At 44.0% G+C, this 17,888-nt stretch overlaps 3 protein-coding genes across 4 annotated transcripts; all 3 read right to left on the bottom strand.

Annotated features, from left to right (window-relative positions):
• Nucleotides 1-197: 197 nt before the first annotated feature.
• Nucleotides 198-2,786, bottom strand: LOC130531328 (transforming growth factor beta activator LRRC32-like). The gene is made up of 2 exons (XM_057043289.1): nt 2,629-2,786; nt 198-2,492 (listed from the first exon to the last, which is right to left on the bottom strand). Exons 1-2 carry the CDS (start codon nt 2,698-2,700, stop codon nt 561-563), a joined length of 2,004 nt encoding a protein of 667 aa, XP_056899269.1. The 5' UTR covers nt 2,701-2,786; the 3' UTR covers nt 198-560.
• A 146-nt stretch (nt 2,787-2,932) lies between these two features.
• Nucleotides 2,933-5,231, bottom strand: LOC130531331 (tumor necrosis factor ligand superfamily member 13B-like). The gene is made up of 6 exons (XM_057043292.1): nt 4,965-5,231; nt 4,749-4,833; nt 4,585-4,641; nt 4,388-4,500; nt 4,155-4,299; nt 2,933-3,581 (listed from the first exon to the last, which is right to left on the bottom strand). The coding sequence occupies exons 1-6, from the start codon at nt 5,148-5,150 to the stop codon at nt 3,466-3,468; spliced, it is 702 nt and encodes a 233-aa protein (XP_056899272.1). The 5' UTR covers nt 5,151-5,231; the 3' UTR covers nt 2,933-3,465.
• Nucleotides 5,232-5,455: 224 nt separating this feature from the next.
• On the bottom strand, nt 5,456-16,847 carry eda (ectodysplasin A). Of its 2 annotated transcripts, none has more exons than XM_057043291.1 (8): nt 16,337-16,847; nt 10,115-10,214; nt 8,004-8,042; nt 7,712-7,882; nt 7,335-7,369; nt 7,164-7,215; nt 6,605-6,729; nt 5,456-6,431 (listed from the first exon to the last, which is right to left on the bottom strand). In XM_057043291.1, exons 1-8 carry the CDS (start codon nt 16,667-16,669, stop codon nt 6,171-6,173), a joined length of 1,116 nt encoding a protein of 371 aa, XP_056899271.1. In that variant the 5' UTR covers nt 16,670-16,847; the 3' UTR covers nt 5,456-6,170. The 2 variants fall into 2 exon arrangements, with proteins under 2 accessions (XP_056899271.1, XP_056899270.1); XM_057043290.1 differs by having other exon boundaries at nt 6,599-6,729; nt 16,337-16,844.
• Between the last annotated feature and the right edge of the window lie 1,041 nt (nt 16,848-17,888).

Genomic DNA, 17,888 nt, shown 5'->3' with positions numbered 1-17,888 from the left:
GAGCCCCATACGTTTAAAAACGTTACAGTGATACACATTAAATGATTATTGTGTATACATGCTGTCATAGAAGCTGTATTTATTTAATATGTTTAGACAGAGAGTGAGCAAGGACTTATTGCATTTGGTGTTGGAGTGTTGGGTCAGACCCGGTGAAGCCCATAAACACAGATTTCACAATGAAAAGTGGAGACAAATCCTGTTGATGATTGATGATTTTATTTTCATGAATCATGACCAAGCAACCAAGGAACTTTAAAACAGAATAATGCTCTTTGCAGGTGTTATGTGTCAAGAAGTCCAGTAAAACCATTGCTGAAGATCCAGAATGGACAGTAGAATATAACACAAAAAGTCCATTTTTTTAAATTTCAAATTTCATAGTTTATCTTGCAATATACAAAATCAGTACACTTTTGGCCATCATTCAGCTCATCTGTCACCACGACATTTCAGCTCATTATTAGTTTGTTTGACATCCAATAACAAATGAAACCCAGCTCTCATGTCATGTTATACACTGCCTCTGGACATAGGAGGTGAATATTACAACAAATATGTCATTTGGTCATTGCGGAACATTTGTGCTGGGTGAAGACTACAGTAAAGGTTTGTGTGAGTGAGGGACTGGTCACAGCGTAGAACCAGCACACCACCTTCCTGCCGACTACAATCAGCACTGTTAATATTACGGTTCCAAATAAAACAATGACAAGCAACTGCCCAAAATGAACCTCGCGTGCTTCTGGATGAAATGTACAATCCAGCGACGTTGGTCTCAAAAGATCTGCCATCACTACATTTCTGTTAGTGGTGAAACACAGAGTACTGTTGATATCAGGCACCTTTATCTTCCTCTCGTGGAGGACGGTCAGCCATTCGCTGTCGCAGCAGTTGAAGTAGTTCCCACTGATGTACATGAGCTCAAGCTCTGCGGACAAAGCAAGAGTCATTGAACGGTTCAGAGACACAAAGCGGTTATTCCTTATGTCGATTTCTTTCAGAGGGGAGCAGCTGAAAGCGCCGGGCAGTGAGTCCAAATCATTGTTGGATATGTTCAGATAAGTTAGTGCTGACATGCAGGGTAAAGAGACGTTGCTGCTCAGGTATACCTCGCTGATGACCAACGACTGAAGGGTGTTCTGCAAACCCTCCAGGGCACCTTCCTGTATGGTCAGATGTGAGTTTCCTGCAAGGTTTAAAGTGAGCAAAGAGGTTTCTTTAAAGGTGTTTGGATGGAGAATTTGTATGTGGTTTTCTTTCAGATTGAGGCGTTTAAGGGTCGTTAACTTCCCAAACACAACGCAGGAGGCGTTCAAAGACTGCCAACGAGACTGAGGGTTTTGCAAGCGACCGGCAGGGTCACATGGCTGCACAGCATTGTCTTGCAGATTCAAGCTTTCTAACCGTATGAGCGCGTTGAAGAAGAGTGGGGAAATCTGCATGAGCCCGTTGCTCTGCATGTCAAGGTTCTTTAAGGCGTGGAAATAAAGCTGCCGACGGCGTCCACTGTTATCTTTTCTGACATTCCACATGAGCTTGCGCAGACAGTTGTGACTGAAATTTAGCGTCTCTAAGGATGAGAGAAAGCTCAGAGTCTCCACTGGGAAAGAAGTAAAGTGGTTAAAGCTCAGGTCAATAAAAATAACTGGCATCTGCCTCCAACTGGAATGGAAGTTATTCTTTCTTGCTGTTCTTTCCCTCACGATGTTACGATAAAGAGTGTTGACCTCCAAAACCATGGCCGCCTCCGCTTTGAAGCTGCCAATCATGTTATTCTGCAAATGAAGATACCGCAAATGGTTCCTTTTTGGAATGATGGGAAAGTACAGGAGCTTATTGTGACTCAGATCAAGAATTTCCAACATATATAACTGTTCATCCTCATGTGTAACAAAGAACTCCACCGAATTTCTACTGAGATTCAGATATTTAACTTGACGCAGTTTGAAATCACAGATATATACAAGGTTATTTTGAGCCAAATTTAGACTTTCCAGGTGTCTTAGTGGTTCAAACGTCCCCTGTTGTATCACTGATATCAGATTGTCGTCAATACTAATGGACTTCAGGTTTTTACTTTGCTCAAACAGCTTGTATGAAAGTCTCGTTAAAACATTACCGGTCATCTTAAGATGATCAAGAAAAGATTTGTTCTGAAGGTACAGCTCTGCTGCGTCACCGTCTAAACCGTTCATTGATAAGTCCAAAGTCTTCAGTCTGCCCAGGGATCGGAGGGCTTTTGTGTTGCTGCCAAGGTTGTTGCCGAGTTCGTTTCTAGACAAATTCAACTCCTCAAGTTGCGTAAGGTTTTCAAAAGCCCCTTCAGAAATGAGATGCAGCTGGTTGGAGCTCAGGTTGAGCTGCTGCAAGTACGGCAACGCGAGCATGTGCAGCTGTCTGATGAGGCTATTGGACAGGTCCAGCCTTCGCAGCCTTACGTCCAAATCCAGAGGGAGAGAATGGAGGCTGTGGTTGTTCCAGGACTGCTCCTTGAAGAGAAACATTAATCACTATCAGACCATGCAAGCCAAACTCTGGAAAAGCTTTGCAGCTTCAAGATCTCCAAACCAGTGAAGCAAAGTTTTTAAGCACATGCAAGTGGCAGTGAGGCTACCTTTTCCTTACCTTTGCCAGTCCAGTAAAGCCTTTGCTGAATGACAAGAGCAGAAGGAGACGGGAGAACATGTGTGTAACCATCCTCCTCTGCTGCTTGTGTCTGTCCTGATCCTCTTGTCAGAGCTCATACACATGCACATGCTCCCTCTTATAGCTCTGCTTCATAAAAAAACCTAAACAGCTGTGGACACCAGATAGGCACTGGATGCTATATTTAGACAATAAAGGCCTGCATTAGTAAGACGGCCTTTCATTTCAGTCGGCCTTTCGTTTGAGCAAAAAACAGATGCAAAACCAAGAAAGATGCAGCAAGGTATATAAGAGGTGCGTTTTTAATATAAACTGGACAAATATGTTTGCACCAAGAATAATTCATAATCGCTTTATTTTTTCAGGGGACAGCATATATTTACACAGTTCAGGTGTTTGTGCAAACACCTAGTGAGTGGTTTAAATATAAACCTATGTCCCTGACAGTGTCAGGCAAACGGAAGTCGCTCTAAAATAGATGATAGGAACAAATAAACAGTGCAGAGGTGGAGGGAAGCCCCCAGTACAGTGTAAAGAGAAAGGCAAAAATAGACTGATGAAAGGTGGCGGTTGCACGTGCGGACGTCGTGCAGGTGGGCGACTCGTGCGACACGTGCGCCGCCTCACCGTTGTTTTCAGTGGCTGTCCTCAGGCACGTGTTGCTTTCGACAGTTAATTTTAGACTTTCCTGGGACGATGAGCAGGTCTCTGCTCTTTTCCTGTTGCTGTCACTCCTTCTTTTATCAGCAGCCCCTCGCACGTCTCCATCGGTTTCCTACATCCTGCAGCAGTGAGTCATCCCCAGAGTGCCTTGTTTCAATTTAGCTGTATGACACCGAAAAATGTTGAGTCTGCATCCATGGAGATGAGGGCCTGGGGCCTGAAAGGTATCACCAGCTCCAGTTCATCACCCTGATGCAGCTGCACTACGCCTGGGAGACATTAAAGGAACGACTTCAGATTTGGTGCAAGATGAGTGAAAAAGGATAGAAAAACTGACACATCTCCTGTAAGAGCACAAGAAGCAGCTTCAGCACTTTTTGATTCACGTGTTCACATGAAAGCAGAGAAGTTGCTGAAGTGAAAAATTGGAGAAATGTGTGCAGCTGCTGTGAACAGCTTTGCTCTGCACACACCAAAAAAGTGGAAACAGCTTGTCGGGTTCTGTCAATTTCAATCTCATTTGTTTAATCTGTACAAAAGCCAAATTGTAAAAAAGACGTGTTGCGGTTTAAGAGTTTTGTGTCTGTATTTCTTGGCCAGAGGCAATCTGGAGTCCTCGGGGCTGTGAGAAGGTTCCTGGAAGTCACTTCTGAAGAAACAGTCTGGCACCAGGCACCTGTACGGCCTCAGCGTGTGTTTTATTGTACAAATTAAAACAAACAGGAACATTAGACGGATCGAAACTGGCATATTTGACTGCGGGGGCAACAGTATCAAACTTCTAATCTCGGCAGCAAAAAGAGCATTTAAAAATATAAAAGAAAGCTGTGTACTTCACTGACCTGCAGTGTAACACGTATTGGTAGGCGTCTCACCCGGCATCTCTTGCAAGCAGCGCAAAAGCTCGGTTGACGTCGCTGCTGCTCCCGCATGGCCCCAGCTCTGAATGATGTGACCCATGACTATGCTCGGGCTCTTAAACAAAACCTGTTAATTACAGATATTAGCTGCATCGCTGGAACAAATCAGATGTATTATCAAAGTGATGAAGGCTTGAATTACAGTGACACAATACTTGTCCAAACACCAAGTAATAACCATCTTCTTGGACAACAATTCTGTTTTCTTTTTGTGTAATTGCTTTTCCGTGCTGCACAGAAACAGTCCAAGGGATCACTGCGATATTTCCTATGGGGGAAGTCAAGGCACACTTTTTCAAAATAATGGCAAATGAAGCAGCAGCAGAGCCAAAGACATCAGTTTTAGCTTTACCTTTTGTTTCCAGCTGCTTGATGCTGCTTGCTGTTAACTGCAGGAAAGAAGCTACAGCTGGTGAGATGGAGGGAAAAAATATGCAATTTTTTTCAAGTTAAGATCCAGGTAATGATTCAATTAGATATTAGCACACGCATTCTTAAACCTCTGTGCTGACCCACCTCGGGAGCTGCCCTGGTCCCTTTTCAGTCTTTTAAAAAACATCTTCAGAGGACTATGAGCATTTTGAGCAGCACACGACTTCATCTTGAAGAGAAAACAGATATTTATATAATAAATGGTATTCTACAGTGTTAGCTGGACAATAAAGGGTTTATGGGTTTAACCTAAATCAGTCATACAAGTCCAAGACGAGACTTTAATCATCAGTGACATACCTCTCTTGGTTTAGACATCTTGGCCATTTTCCCACCGACTTGCTCAGTTCGTTGCAGATTCAACGGTGGATTTATGTCCCGGCGGAGGTTGTGAATGTCATTCTCCAAAACAGTGACTCTATACACCAGGAGGAGGCTAAGACAAAACAAAAACACCGTTACGGATAATAAAACATTGTAAAGCATTCTGTGAGCGGTGAGAACGGCTGGGCGTCTTCCAGTTACTCAACCGGGTGAGGCCACACATCAGTTAACTTGTGGTTTCAGACTTCGATTTGAAATGAGGAACTGTCTCCCTTCTGTTTAAGATGGCAGGCAGGGCTGCAGCACAACACGGAACATGCAGTCAAAGTAAAAAGACTTATTAAAATGCCTCGCTCATAATTTCTTCTCCTCTGTACTGGTGCCAGCGGAGACCTGTCTGAAAGAGGTTTTTAACGTTTTTAAATCACTACCACCTGCTTTGGGCAGACAAAAGACAGACGAATGTGTTTAGACAGAAAATGAAACATTTTAATCCATCAATCAACTCCATTTACAAAAGTATATCCCTTTTATATACAATATATACATTGACGTATAAACAACTCATTTTTCCACATGGATTCATTCACATGCCAACCAAACAATAGCACAGTAACAAAACGTATCACTGATATTCTGCAGAGATGCTGTAGTGCAAATGTGCTTAAAATATATAGTGCTGTGGGTCTGCAAATGTCTTATAACTCCAGTTTTAATGGATTTTTCCTCACCTTTGAATATTTTGCTAGCTTTGAACACTAATGTTATTTTAAATGGACGGGGGAGCTTAAGAGCTCCCTGTTAATGTTACATGAACAAGACAGCAAATACATCATTTTAGTAGCAGATGGTTTTAGAGATAAGATGATCAATCAACAGCACTTAGAGATATGTAATTCATAACTACATCAGCACAGTGTCCTTCCTTCTTTTGAGACTGATGCGGTCTGTGTTAAAACAAAATGGTGACTATAAATAGAAGCTTTTGTTGGAGAACATGTGGATCATCAGTCAATAATCATTAAGGAACGACACATGGGGCTGTGAATCCAAAACAGTCACTTGGGGGCTCTTTTGACTTTAACAACTTGGATGGCTTAAACTTCTCTCCAAACAGGGGACAGAAAACAAGTTCCATGCTACTTGTTCTTTTCAGCGAAAGGCTGACGGGCTGTGTAGGTATCAGTTCTGTCCAGCAGATGGAGCCTCTCCGAGCCTGACGCTTCCCAGGAAGGTTGTGTGGTTGGTCATGCTGATGAGTGTGTCCTCGTACACTATGCGTATGGAAATCCTCTGGCCGGCACGCAGCAGGCTCACTCCAGCCGTGTAGCATGTGTTAAACTTGCGCTGGCCTGTCTCGAGGCTGCAGGTGCAGCGGAGGAACGGGTTGGAGTCCACCATCACCTCATAGCTTGCAATGTCAGTGAAGTTGAGGTAGTACACCTGGTGGGGGAGAGGGAAACCCCATGAAGGCCTGAGAAATATTCTAGATATTAATCCTAATTGACAAACATCATCATGCATAAGAAAAGCACTCATGCTTCACTGCGTAATGTTCCAGGTCTTTCTGAACTGTAAATGAGGAGAGTTACGCCAAGGACCGTACTCACTTCTACCTGACTATATATGAAGTAGACACCATCCAGCAGCACCTCCAGCTCTCCAGAGCGAGAGTGCATTTTGAAGACACGGTGGTGGATGGACACCATCTTCCAGTTCCTAAGAATGCCTTCAGACAGATCTGAACACACCACAGCAAACAAACACGAGGCACCCAGTCAGAAAAGGGCTGGAAGCATACCCCGCCTTTCTGTTTCCGAGGAAAAACTGTGCGGAATAACTTGAATCAGACGTGTACGACTTGAGCTCTTGAGTTAACACTGCTGACTTATAATATAAGCCTATTACCGTATACTAATCCTATAAAGGCTATTTGAGTTGCTGTAATCTTATAGTAAATACTGGCAGTAGCATTTAGCCCTCTAAACCATAAATTGATGATTTCTTTTATGTATTTAATGTTGAATCTCTTTGATGACTAAAGTTTACAGGTTTGGGATTTATTCTGATTTAAGCCTGTGGTTTGGCAGGAATGTGGGTAGAAGAGAAGTTGCAGACTCTGGTCTCATTGTCAGTGATTAAGTGTGGCTACCACAGGGGTGTCAGGAGACCCACCTTCTCTCACTTGGATAGTGGTCTCCTGGCCTTGCAAATGAACCACCGCAGGCTGAAAAACATCAACAAGATATCAGGTAACTGTTGTTGATGTGCAGCGCAACGAAAGAAAGGCTTGCCAAGAACTTCATATTAGATAAAATGTAATACCAAAAAGGTCGCGTACTCTACCTGGAATTCCCTTGTTTTTGTTTTATCTGGATCCCCTGGAACAGTGAGAGACAGGCGTGATGAAATGAACTTCAAAACTACTCAGGGACAAAGATGAGATGGCAATTCACACAAAACAAACACAACCACCATTAAAAGACACATCGCCGCTATCCCACGGTGTGTTTGACATTTTGCATTACAGCACCAACTGTGAAGGCACTGAGCTCATCAATTAGGTAACTTGGACCCCGGTCTAGTGTGGGAACTAGTTCACATGCAGGAAACCGCTGAAATCTAAGAACCAATCTCCCATCTCCTGAGTGTTTTCCATACAGCCGACCCGTCTTGGCTAATGTGGAGTTTTATTCGTGTCACTTCCACTTTAAGGTTTGTACCTGCTGGGCCTTGTGTGCCTGGAGGGCCTTGTGGCCCAGGGGGTCCTGGGGGTCCTGCAGGCCCCACAACATTGCTCCCAGGAATGCCGGGTATTCCAGGGATGCCCGGTGGCCCTTGAGGCCCAGGAGGACCAGGGGGACCAGGGGGGCCCGGTATAGATCTCTTTTTCCCTAAAAATATAAATTTAGGAAAAAGTCAAATCGTTTTGATCTGTGAAGCATTTGAATATTGACAGATCACATTCAGCCAATTAAGGATTTTTCACATTTTAAAGGCTGAACTATCAGTTACCTTTTTTCCTCTCTTTCCTTTTTTCCCTTCCATTCGATTCTGTAAGAAAACACAAAACAGTGTGATTAGGCCTGAAATTCTCTCGCACAATGACCAGATGGGACCAAGTCTCCAGCTCTGCTCCTTCTAGGCATCCCGGACAGGCCACACGAGCAGCTTTGGACACGCAGCTCTGACAACACTCAGAGTGCAGGTATGTCAGTCTGTGGTGTCTTTTAGTGTACTAATTTGTACGTGTGGTTTCACCTCCTCTGCATGAACAAGTGCCTTAAGCACTCACAAGCAGTGGAACTGGAGAAGATCATTAGAGAGATACTTTATCCTGCCAAAATCCCTTTCTTTGAATTAAGCCCAGATGGAGAATGTAGATGAAAGTGTGTCTACATGTGTGTGTGCCTGCATGTGTGCATGTGTCCCCTTTACAACCATGTAAATGTGTGTGTGTACGTGCCTGCAGCTGATGATTCCTTTCTCAAAGCCGTCTCGCTGCTCTTGTGTTTACCATGCCGTTACAACTACAAAGGCCATTTAACCTTAAAACCTCACAGTTTGAGTCCCCCTTGAACATATGGCCAATATTTCTCCTCCAGCTAAATGACTGGATGCGTCCGCATAGATTTCTCTTAACGAGCGGTCCTATCTGGAATCTGGTGCCCCTTAGCAGTGCCCAGAACGAACACACACACACACACACACACACACACACACACACACGCACACACACGCACACACACGCACACACACGCACACACACGCACACACACACACACACACACACACACACACACACACACACACACACACACACACACACCTAAGAGTGAGATTACAAAAGGCTTTGTCTGTGAGTGAAGCAGAGACCTGGCAATGATTAGTGTTTAGAGGCTTTCCTGATTTATGTAGAAAGTCTCAAAGGTGAGTTTTTTCTCCTAATTTAAACACAATCACCAGCGCCCTCCCCCCAGTATTCGGTGTCACGCCACAGACATTGGAATGCTTTGTGATCATGCTGCACTTGTTGCTCTCAGACATGAAGCTTCAAAGGCTTTGCTTTTTTTATTAGCATAGCTTACATTCTAAACAAAAACTACAAAAGCAAACACAGACGGATCAGCCAGATGGTCGTCTGCCCAGTTATTGATTATAATAAATCAATTCTGGGGATATTAATGAAAAACAGCCAGGCCTCATATGGCTACTTCCTTTGGAACAGTTTGTCAAATAACTGAATGTTCTCGCAAAAGATGTTTTTAAAATCTAATTTTCGGGAGGGTCAGAAGTCATCGATAACATGGTGTAATTTCCCGAGTCCGTATCTGCTTGTATGACTGATGCAAAAGATATTTCTGTGAGATGCTGGGAATCAGCACACGGTTTCACATTGTCTGTTTCACATTGGTGAAACCCTCCAAAACTCTGCACTGTTCTTGTTTGTTGTCCAAGTAATAATCAGTCCCATTCCCTTTAATATTTTTCCCCACAAGCCCGGCAACATTATGCACTGAGCTATTTTGCTAAGTATAAAGCAGTTTTTTTTAAAAACAAAAAAAAACAACAGCAAGTCTACAATATATAATTATCACAAGAGATTTTAATTTTAAAAAATAAAACTATAAACAGCTTTAGCGACACTGGCACCACATACATTGTTCTTAAGACCCTTGTTTGATAGGAAACGACCAACCCAGTAGCACGTTTGGCTACCGGAGCTACAACATTTGGGTCTTTTCCTCTCTGGCCGTGAATCTGGGGAAGGTTTCAACAACAAATACGTTTGATGCACCATGTTTTCAATCAAAGTAAATGTTGTTCTTCTATGTCAAGTCCTACAAAACCATGTGGTTTTCAACTCTGTTTCCAGGAACTTGGAAGAGTGAAGACTCAAACCGTTCATCGCAAAGAAAACATGTGGATCCACACCTGCATGCAAGTATTAAACAGCCACAACAGGAGGGGTCAAATGAGTAATGATGCACAGGGCACCAACGTTCCATAGAGATCCCCGCAACCTAACACGTAAGAGCCCCATTATAACTTAGCAGTCATTATAACAATGTAGCTACAAGTTTTAAGCTGCAATAACAAAAGCAGAACAGTGAAAGAGGACATGCCTGTGTCTGGCTGTCTGCCAACACTCCTTTTTGCCCGCTGAGTTATGCCCCTGGTATCTTCTGTGGTGTGGAAGTCGTTATTTCTGTGAAGTAACTTGTCCTGGAAAAAACAAAATAGCAATAAATCAGCAAGGTTTGGTGAAGGCATGCAGAAAAAACCTCACCTTACCTTCAGATCCACCAACAAACCAAAAGAATTATTCATAGCTGCATGCAGATTTGCTATAAACGTTGTAGAGGACCCACAACCAGATCTATATCTGAGTAGTCAACAGAAACATTCCGCTAAAGCCGAGATGCGATCCTGAGCTTCCCACATTCCAAAGAACAATACCACGGCTGAGACATTTTTCCCTACACAGGGAACTTTCAGTGATGTCACTGTTCAGGGTTAAAAATATTTCCCAACAAACACAAAACTGTATTTGTTCTCTTCTCGGTTCCTAACATGGGAACAACTAAAACACTGGCTGCTAGCACATCTTAACTGGGACACACATCTTCATAAACGACTTATCCTTTATATAGTATACCAATAAAAGGAAAAAAAAAACATTTGAGGAATAAAAGGAGATTCTTTCAGAGGGTTTATTCATTTGTGGCTGGGTCTGTTTGTCAGGGTTATGGGATATCCTGTCACCCCTCACCTTTGTTTGCGTCTGTGACATCTGCCCGGGCACGACTGCCTTAAAAATAATCTTTTATAAAAGCAAGAAGACATGAATTGTGCTCAACCAGAGAGTAAAACCTATTCATACCGCAGCTGCTCCCACTCCTTTCATAGGGGATCTGAATTGGAAAAGCATTTTAGTCAAAGTTCATCCCAGATTCAGCGCTCCAGTGTCGGTGTTGCCGTGGGTGCACGAGCGGGGGGGTCAAACTGGATGCTGGTGCTGATTGACCTACATTTCAATGACCCCTACTGGGAGTACTGGCCTAATAGGCACACTTGACACACACCTGCAGAAGTGAGATGTAGTTTGTTCTGAGAATCCTAAAGATGAATGTCAAAAACCTTGGAAAAATTAATAGACGACGGCGTGCTTTAGGAGGAGTCTGTGACGGGCGTAAGGCTGATACAGCTGAGGATGTACAAACAGCAAACTAGTGTACAATAAGTCTCCTTAGAGTTTGGCTAACTTACATCTCCGTAAAAACAACACATGCACTACCTTAGCATGAATCCAGAGTCATTTTGGTAAATGTGTAATTACATGTAATTTATTTGTACTGCTAGGAATGAATCTGACCAACATGGTGACATTTTGACCTCCTTTTCCCACATGGGGTCTTTTATAATCGAGTACCAAATGACATAGCCTAAGGCTTCGACCTCTAACACTCAAGCAAACATAGTTGTTAAGCCCGTGACCACAAAATAGTGTCGACTCCCAGCGCTTCTTTGTGTGGTTTTTATGCTCAGCCACTGAAAGGCCATATGAAGACAGGGAAAAAGGTTTTCAGTTTTGAGAGTCTTCTATACTTTGCAGATGTGAGAACTCCTCCTTTAAAGAAAGATGAGTTGTATCATGTCAAACAGTTGCTACTGGATGTGTTGAGTGCGCTCAAACTAGCTTCAAATGGATGTCCCCTGACCAGCTGCCAGCTATGTCTGACCTATAAGTGCAGGAATTCCAGGCTGATGGAGGATTATGTGTTGGATTGGTTTATCAACGCGCACAATTCCAGATGTTCCCGCGAGCAGCAACGTTTGCTGTTCATTTGGTGCGCAGGTGTCACCACATCTTCTCTCCAGCTGTTGGCATATAGGAGGCTTTCTACCTCTCAAAGGATTTATGTTTGGGCACATGGTATTACACTTTCATCTGTTCTGACAGTCCGATTTGAATTACCAGCCAATTTCTGCTTCGAGATTATGCTAGTTTAGAAAAAGAAAGGCGGCTACTACCAAACTGTTCCGGCTGTGTTGGTGCAGCATGGATGAACACAGTGACTGAAGAAATAAAAAGAAAGATCCTATTATAAATGACTCTTTGCAGTATTTGTGCCCCCTAATTTGCTTCTTTTAATTTACGACATTTACAGCCTCCGTTCCCTTTCACAGCATGCTGACTTACAGTAAATCAGGATGACAATGTGTTGGTATGTATGCCAAGTGCCAACTATTGAGTAAACCATTCTTATTCCGTACAACGGAAAAATGCTATTAATTAGAGGGCTTTCAAATCTTCAAAGCAATTGGGGGGGCAGTGAATGTGTGTGTATGTGTGTGTGTGTGTGCCACGATGATGCGATTCCCCGTTGCTCACTCATTCACCCCAGGGATGTGTAATTTTGTGATCACCAGCTTTCCTCCTGCCCTTCTCACACTGCTGGTATTTGTACTCCCTTATGGTAGAGAATGCTAACAATTTCACAAATGAGAATAAAAATGTTTTTTGATAGCTTGTATTTCGGAAAATATCAGGGACTTCCTATTCTGCCTTATCTCTAATCGACAGAGGCAATTAGTTACACTCTGGCTGACACCAAGATTACGGTGTGCGTGTGTGTGTGTGTGTCTGGATGGAAAAATGTTCCCTTCACATATTACTAAGAAAGTAGCACGGCCCCCGCCTGAAAGAGACAGTAAAGCACAGTGCAGGCCTTGATAATTTATTCCTTTGGAATCTGTGTGTGATGTTCCGGGTTTGTGTATCCCATGTCTGTCAGGACAATCGGGAGTTTTATCTGGGAGCGTTTGCAGCCTTGCTGAAACCCCATTATCAGCCTGCTTTTATGGCCCCTGCCTGTACTGAGTGACTGCCGTTATGGCGGCTGTGCATGCATGACACTACTATTTTTACTTACTTCTGCATGCACTGAACTGGTGACAGCCCACCCTGGAGCCCCCACAGCTCCTTTGCTGCTAAAGACTTTGTGTCCCATCAAACTGACTTTTTAAATAGCAGTTAACTAGACTCCAGATGTTTCAGCATCTGTTCCCTCCAACACTTTGAAGGCCCACATCAGAGGAGGAGAAATTATTTCACAGAATAGTTCTATGAAAAGTGTTAGGCAAGAGTAAAATGTTAAATACTTGGTTAAATAACGTCTCAATGATGGTCGGCTCCACTGCAAGTGACACTTGCTCCTACTTGGCAGTGCCCTGCGTCCCACTCAGGCTTCAGCCTCTCCAGCTGGATACACCTGGGAGCTGCGTTTTACTGTTGGGAGCCAGATCTGCTGGGCAGCTGGCGAATTATTGCCTTGCTCAAGGGCATACCGACTGCGGTATGAAAAGTTGTTTGTTCGCTTCCCAGGCTTGGATCATAAATGACCAGATCATCTCCTCTCATTAGGAAACAACTAGAAGCATTTGGACAAAGTGTGAGACCCTGAGTGGCGTGTAGGTCCGGGTGTACAGCCAACCCTGTTACATGGATGAGCACACTTTTAGCACATGTATGAAGAAGAGCGTGAAATCTCACACACACCAGTAAATCAACGACTTTACTGCTGCAAGCAATAAGTGTCGGAGACTGATAAAACACTGCCAGACAGCTGGGATAAAAACAAATGAAAGTAATGTGTTTGAAAAATGGAGCACATCTCCTCAGGAGAATTCACTGGTGCTGGTGGAGCTAATACACAAATAACGCACTACTGAGCATTAATGAGGGGAACGGGGGGAAATAAACGCCGTCAAACCAACTGCAACAAGCGTAAAATACATAAAAGTGAAAAATGAACGTTGCATTTTTACACAGCTGGACTAATTAGCCCTGCCAAGGAAGTTATTTGACAGCCAGTGCACGTCTGCTAGAAAAATAGCTCAAAGGGGTACGAATGGATTTCAATGAATTTTACAGGAAATAATGACGATGGAGGAACTTTGACCTTTGAGCTTCCAAAACCCAAAGCCCACCATGGCTTGTGTTACTACTGCCGAAATGCACACACACAGCATACACACAATACTATATTACGGGTATAAACCACAATATGTCTTTTTAAGGTCAACATCCTCCATTAAAGGAAGAGAAGAGCAGCTGCTTCCTGTACAAGGGTTTTTAGGCTGTAAATCACAACATGTGAATAAATGAACTGCTAGGCAGGGATCTGCGACCCTCTGGTTTTTAAAATGTTGAGAGTCCACTTAATTAATTAATGAAAGGAAAGAGAAGACAGTTCTATTACCTTGTTTGTAGCGCCTTGCTCTTCCCCCCATAGAGGCCACTTAATGACACATCTAACACTTTCAGCGTGCCTAATACCATCCAATTATACTAAGAACTGCAGTTCTTTGTGTGAAAATTCTTTATATTTTCATAAATAGCAATAGAAATGCTACTATTTACATAGAGAAGAAGATAATCCTGTATTAGAGCTCAGTCTGAGAGCTCCATGCTAACGCACTGGGGAATTTTAACCACTCATGTTCATGAGCAGAATGAATATTGTGGAATAAATGATCAATTCATCCTCACATGCTCAAGGGCAGACTTAAGCTTGAAACAAATATTCACTCACCATCCACTCACATTTTCAAATGCACAAACACTATTGCAGCAACAATTGTAACCGCATCTTAAAAAGTAAGTAAATAAAAGCATAGTTGTGTTTTTTGGGGTGTAACAAACGGACTTCTGTTCTTCTGTCCTACGCTAGGATCACGTTAACGAGATCAGTTGGAAGAGAGGGACGGAGATGGTGTGCAGATGTTGGGCGTCCTCTCGTACACAAATGCATTGGTGGGTAGGATAACAGTGCATATGTACGCTATAAAAAGGCATCTTAATTACACTATTCTCTGCTGAGGGTAAATGCCAGCGTTAACAGACACATGGACGACACCAGTCAGGCAGTTTGGTCACATTTAACTAGATTTCACATCTGTCGAGTTGGTCAAAAGCTCCTTCCCCTGCATTAAATATGGCCGTGAAGTTTACCTCCAACACAGACAAAGGAATTTGTAGTGGCGTTGGCTATTTCAGTTAGCCTGATGGTACCACCAAGGAGCATCAAGCTAACCCAAAGCCCAACTTATGGTTAAGTATGTGTTGCTTTTGCTCATCTTCTTTCACCACTATAAGTGTTGCGCAGATGACATCTCATTTCAGCGATGCTGCTGAGATGCCTTTGATAAGATCCAACAAACAATTTTTGGGTCTGCATTTGAAAAAAAGGACTCTTCAAAGCGAATACTTGAAAAGCTAACAAGTGCGGCTGCTGTGTTCCAATGCCACATGCTCCTGTTTCTCCAACTATGTAAACTGTGGGATGTGTAATCAGAGTTGTTTAATGCAGACATCTGGCACGGACAGCATCACAGCACAGTTAAATATTTACAGCTGGGCCACTTCGTGAAGCGTCACCATCTGGGTCGAGTTCGAGGCCCATCTCATTCAGTTCTAACCAGAGAAACCAAACTAAAATAAGCCTTGTGAAAGATTAAATGAGTAGACAGCAGCAGATCAAACACCAATACCGGACACTGATCTCGATAATCTTTATTGCAGCGACCGAAACGCGAGCAACTCAAATTCTTCCCGATTACTGTCAGTCTGATCGCTCTGCCGAAACAAATGTCCAGCAAAAGCCCCACAGACAGCGTCGCTTAATCTGTGAAAAGCTCGCACAACTGTTGACGCGTGAGCTAACTGAGTAATCGGTGCAGGGTTCAGGCCTACATTTAGTCCCATTGTACTGATGAAATTATGGACTGTGTGGAGGTGATGTGATGGGGGACGCTGGCACGAGCTGCTGCCAAAGCCACAGACAGCACAATCAACATCCAATCAGGCCGCTGCAGGTGAGGAAGAGGCCTGCAGACAAAGCTGGCTCAGCTCCAAACACCAACCACCCATCCAAGACCTGATGAATGAACACCAGCCCTGTAGGACCTGCACCTGCTGCTAATCTACTGCATTTGCCCTCCACCTGCTCCAGCACTTAGACTCGCCCCACTCCCTGAATCCAGCTGGGCAGACAGCCTAATGTGGACCATCAACCTCTGGAAGCAAGATGAATTGGTTCATGCATCCACGAATTAAAAAGCTCTTCATGTGGTAAAAACTCGGACACTTTATCCATGTTTGAAGCTGTATCTGGGGGAAAGACATGAGCAGGTGACATACTTCAGCTTTATAACGTTACAAATCCCTGCCAGAGGGCTGAAAGGGGCGTGCCCCGACCCGTTAGAATGAGAACAGAATAAAGGGTGCCACAAAAAGTTCACGACATGAAGTTTATGACGAACTTCTCTTGCATCTTTTTTACCTCATGAGCGTCTCCTCCGCTGCGGCTGCTGCCGCTGCCGGGGTCCAGTCGCGGGGGTCCGGGTGCAAACACGGACGGGTCAGCCGGGTCACTCCCAGCAAGTGTCAATATGGAGTCCCGCGTCTGGTGGATCATTTCTCGTCTTACTTCGGAGCGTAGATCCATATAGAAGACGATGGTGACAGCGTGCAGACACAGTGACAGCAGGAATAATCCCAGGAAGGCGACGCTGCCGCTGCGGCTCCTGCACCTCTTCGGGCACGTGCAGGGAGCCGCTCCGGTCATCACTTTTTCCGGGAAGTCCTCCACGGGTGAACCATCGCGTGCCATCATCGGAGCCAGGAACTATTTACTTCGGCATAATCGTTCCGATTGTCTCGCGCGGGTCGCCGCTACTCATTGACGTAGAAACTCATTAGTGCTGCGGCTGCAGGTCGCGGAGGACTTTCTCCAGTGTCGGTCGTGAGACACGGACACGCCCACGTCCTCTGTGATTGGTCGCCCAGGGTTCGGAACCCAGGCCAGCCGCACCGGAGGTTGGCCAGGTTTGGAGGTGGGACCGGGAGGACCAGGGGCAGGAGTGCAGCGACCCCTTCAGGTTCAACGGGGAATCTGAAAATACGGCGGCCCGAGGAAATAGTGAAGTTGAATTTTTTCCAGAGTACTTGTGTAAACGGCTGCCAACTCAAATGACATAATAAAATGATTACAATAAGGGTAAAGGCATACATTAAGGTTCGGTTAAATTACTTCTACACATACACACGTCATGTGTATCATTTCCTAGGCCCAATGTTGCTACTCCGAGGTGTGCAGCAGTGTGGATAGTAGTGAAGTTAGGGTCTAGTGACATTACACTAAGTGTCACATTGAGCTTAAAGACAGGTTAAGAAAGACAACAACAAACAAAAGGACAGTAGAAAGTGTGACTGGAGGTTTTGCAGCTGATACACCTTAGCTTCCAGAATAATTTTGTCATCTCTACAATTTAATGGTTCCATTCTTTCCCCCCAAATGAATTCTTTTAAAAATAATATTTCCTTGCCAATATTAGTTGGTGCTGGATGTTCGGGACATATTTTGAAAACTGGATTCATTAGGCTGCGTAAGTTCCTGTCTTGCACAATATGCCGAGTGTGGCTGGATGTTGCCATCAAAAAGAGATTTTCTATGTGTTCTCTCTGTAGTGTTGTGTTGACCTACATTAAGGAAGCTCCCAGTGATAACATCCACTCTGTGGAAACACAAAGTATTGAGTGGAATAGCATGAAGATAAATTGTGATTGCTGTAGCACAGCCCCCACAGGCTGCTGGTGCACCATTTCGTAGATTGGAGTAACTACACCAGCATGTCCATTGACAAAGCAGGGTAAGTGTCCATGCAAGGAGAATATTATGACAGGACTGAGTGCACAGCAATGCTAGCTTGCTTCATTATGCTGTCTGGTAGCCTACAATCCTGGAACAAGACTGGACACCCTCTATGATCTGTAAAGCCAACACCACGCCACCTTCTGGCCATTCTTCAGATGGCGTTCACAGTAATTTCGTG

This window comes from Takifugu flavidus, chromosome 9 (assembly GCF_003711565.1).
Source record: "Takifugu flavidus isolate HTHZ2018 chromosome 9, ASM371156v2, whole genome shotgun sequence".
In the NCBI taxonomy this organism is placed as follows: domain Eukaryota; kingdom Metazoa; phylum Chordata; class Actinopteri; order Tetraodontiformes; family Tetraodontidae; genus Takifugu; species Takifugu flavidus.
Note: the sequence above shows the minus strand (reverse complement) of the source record. Positions and strands in the feature narration are given on the sequence as shown.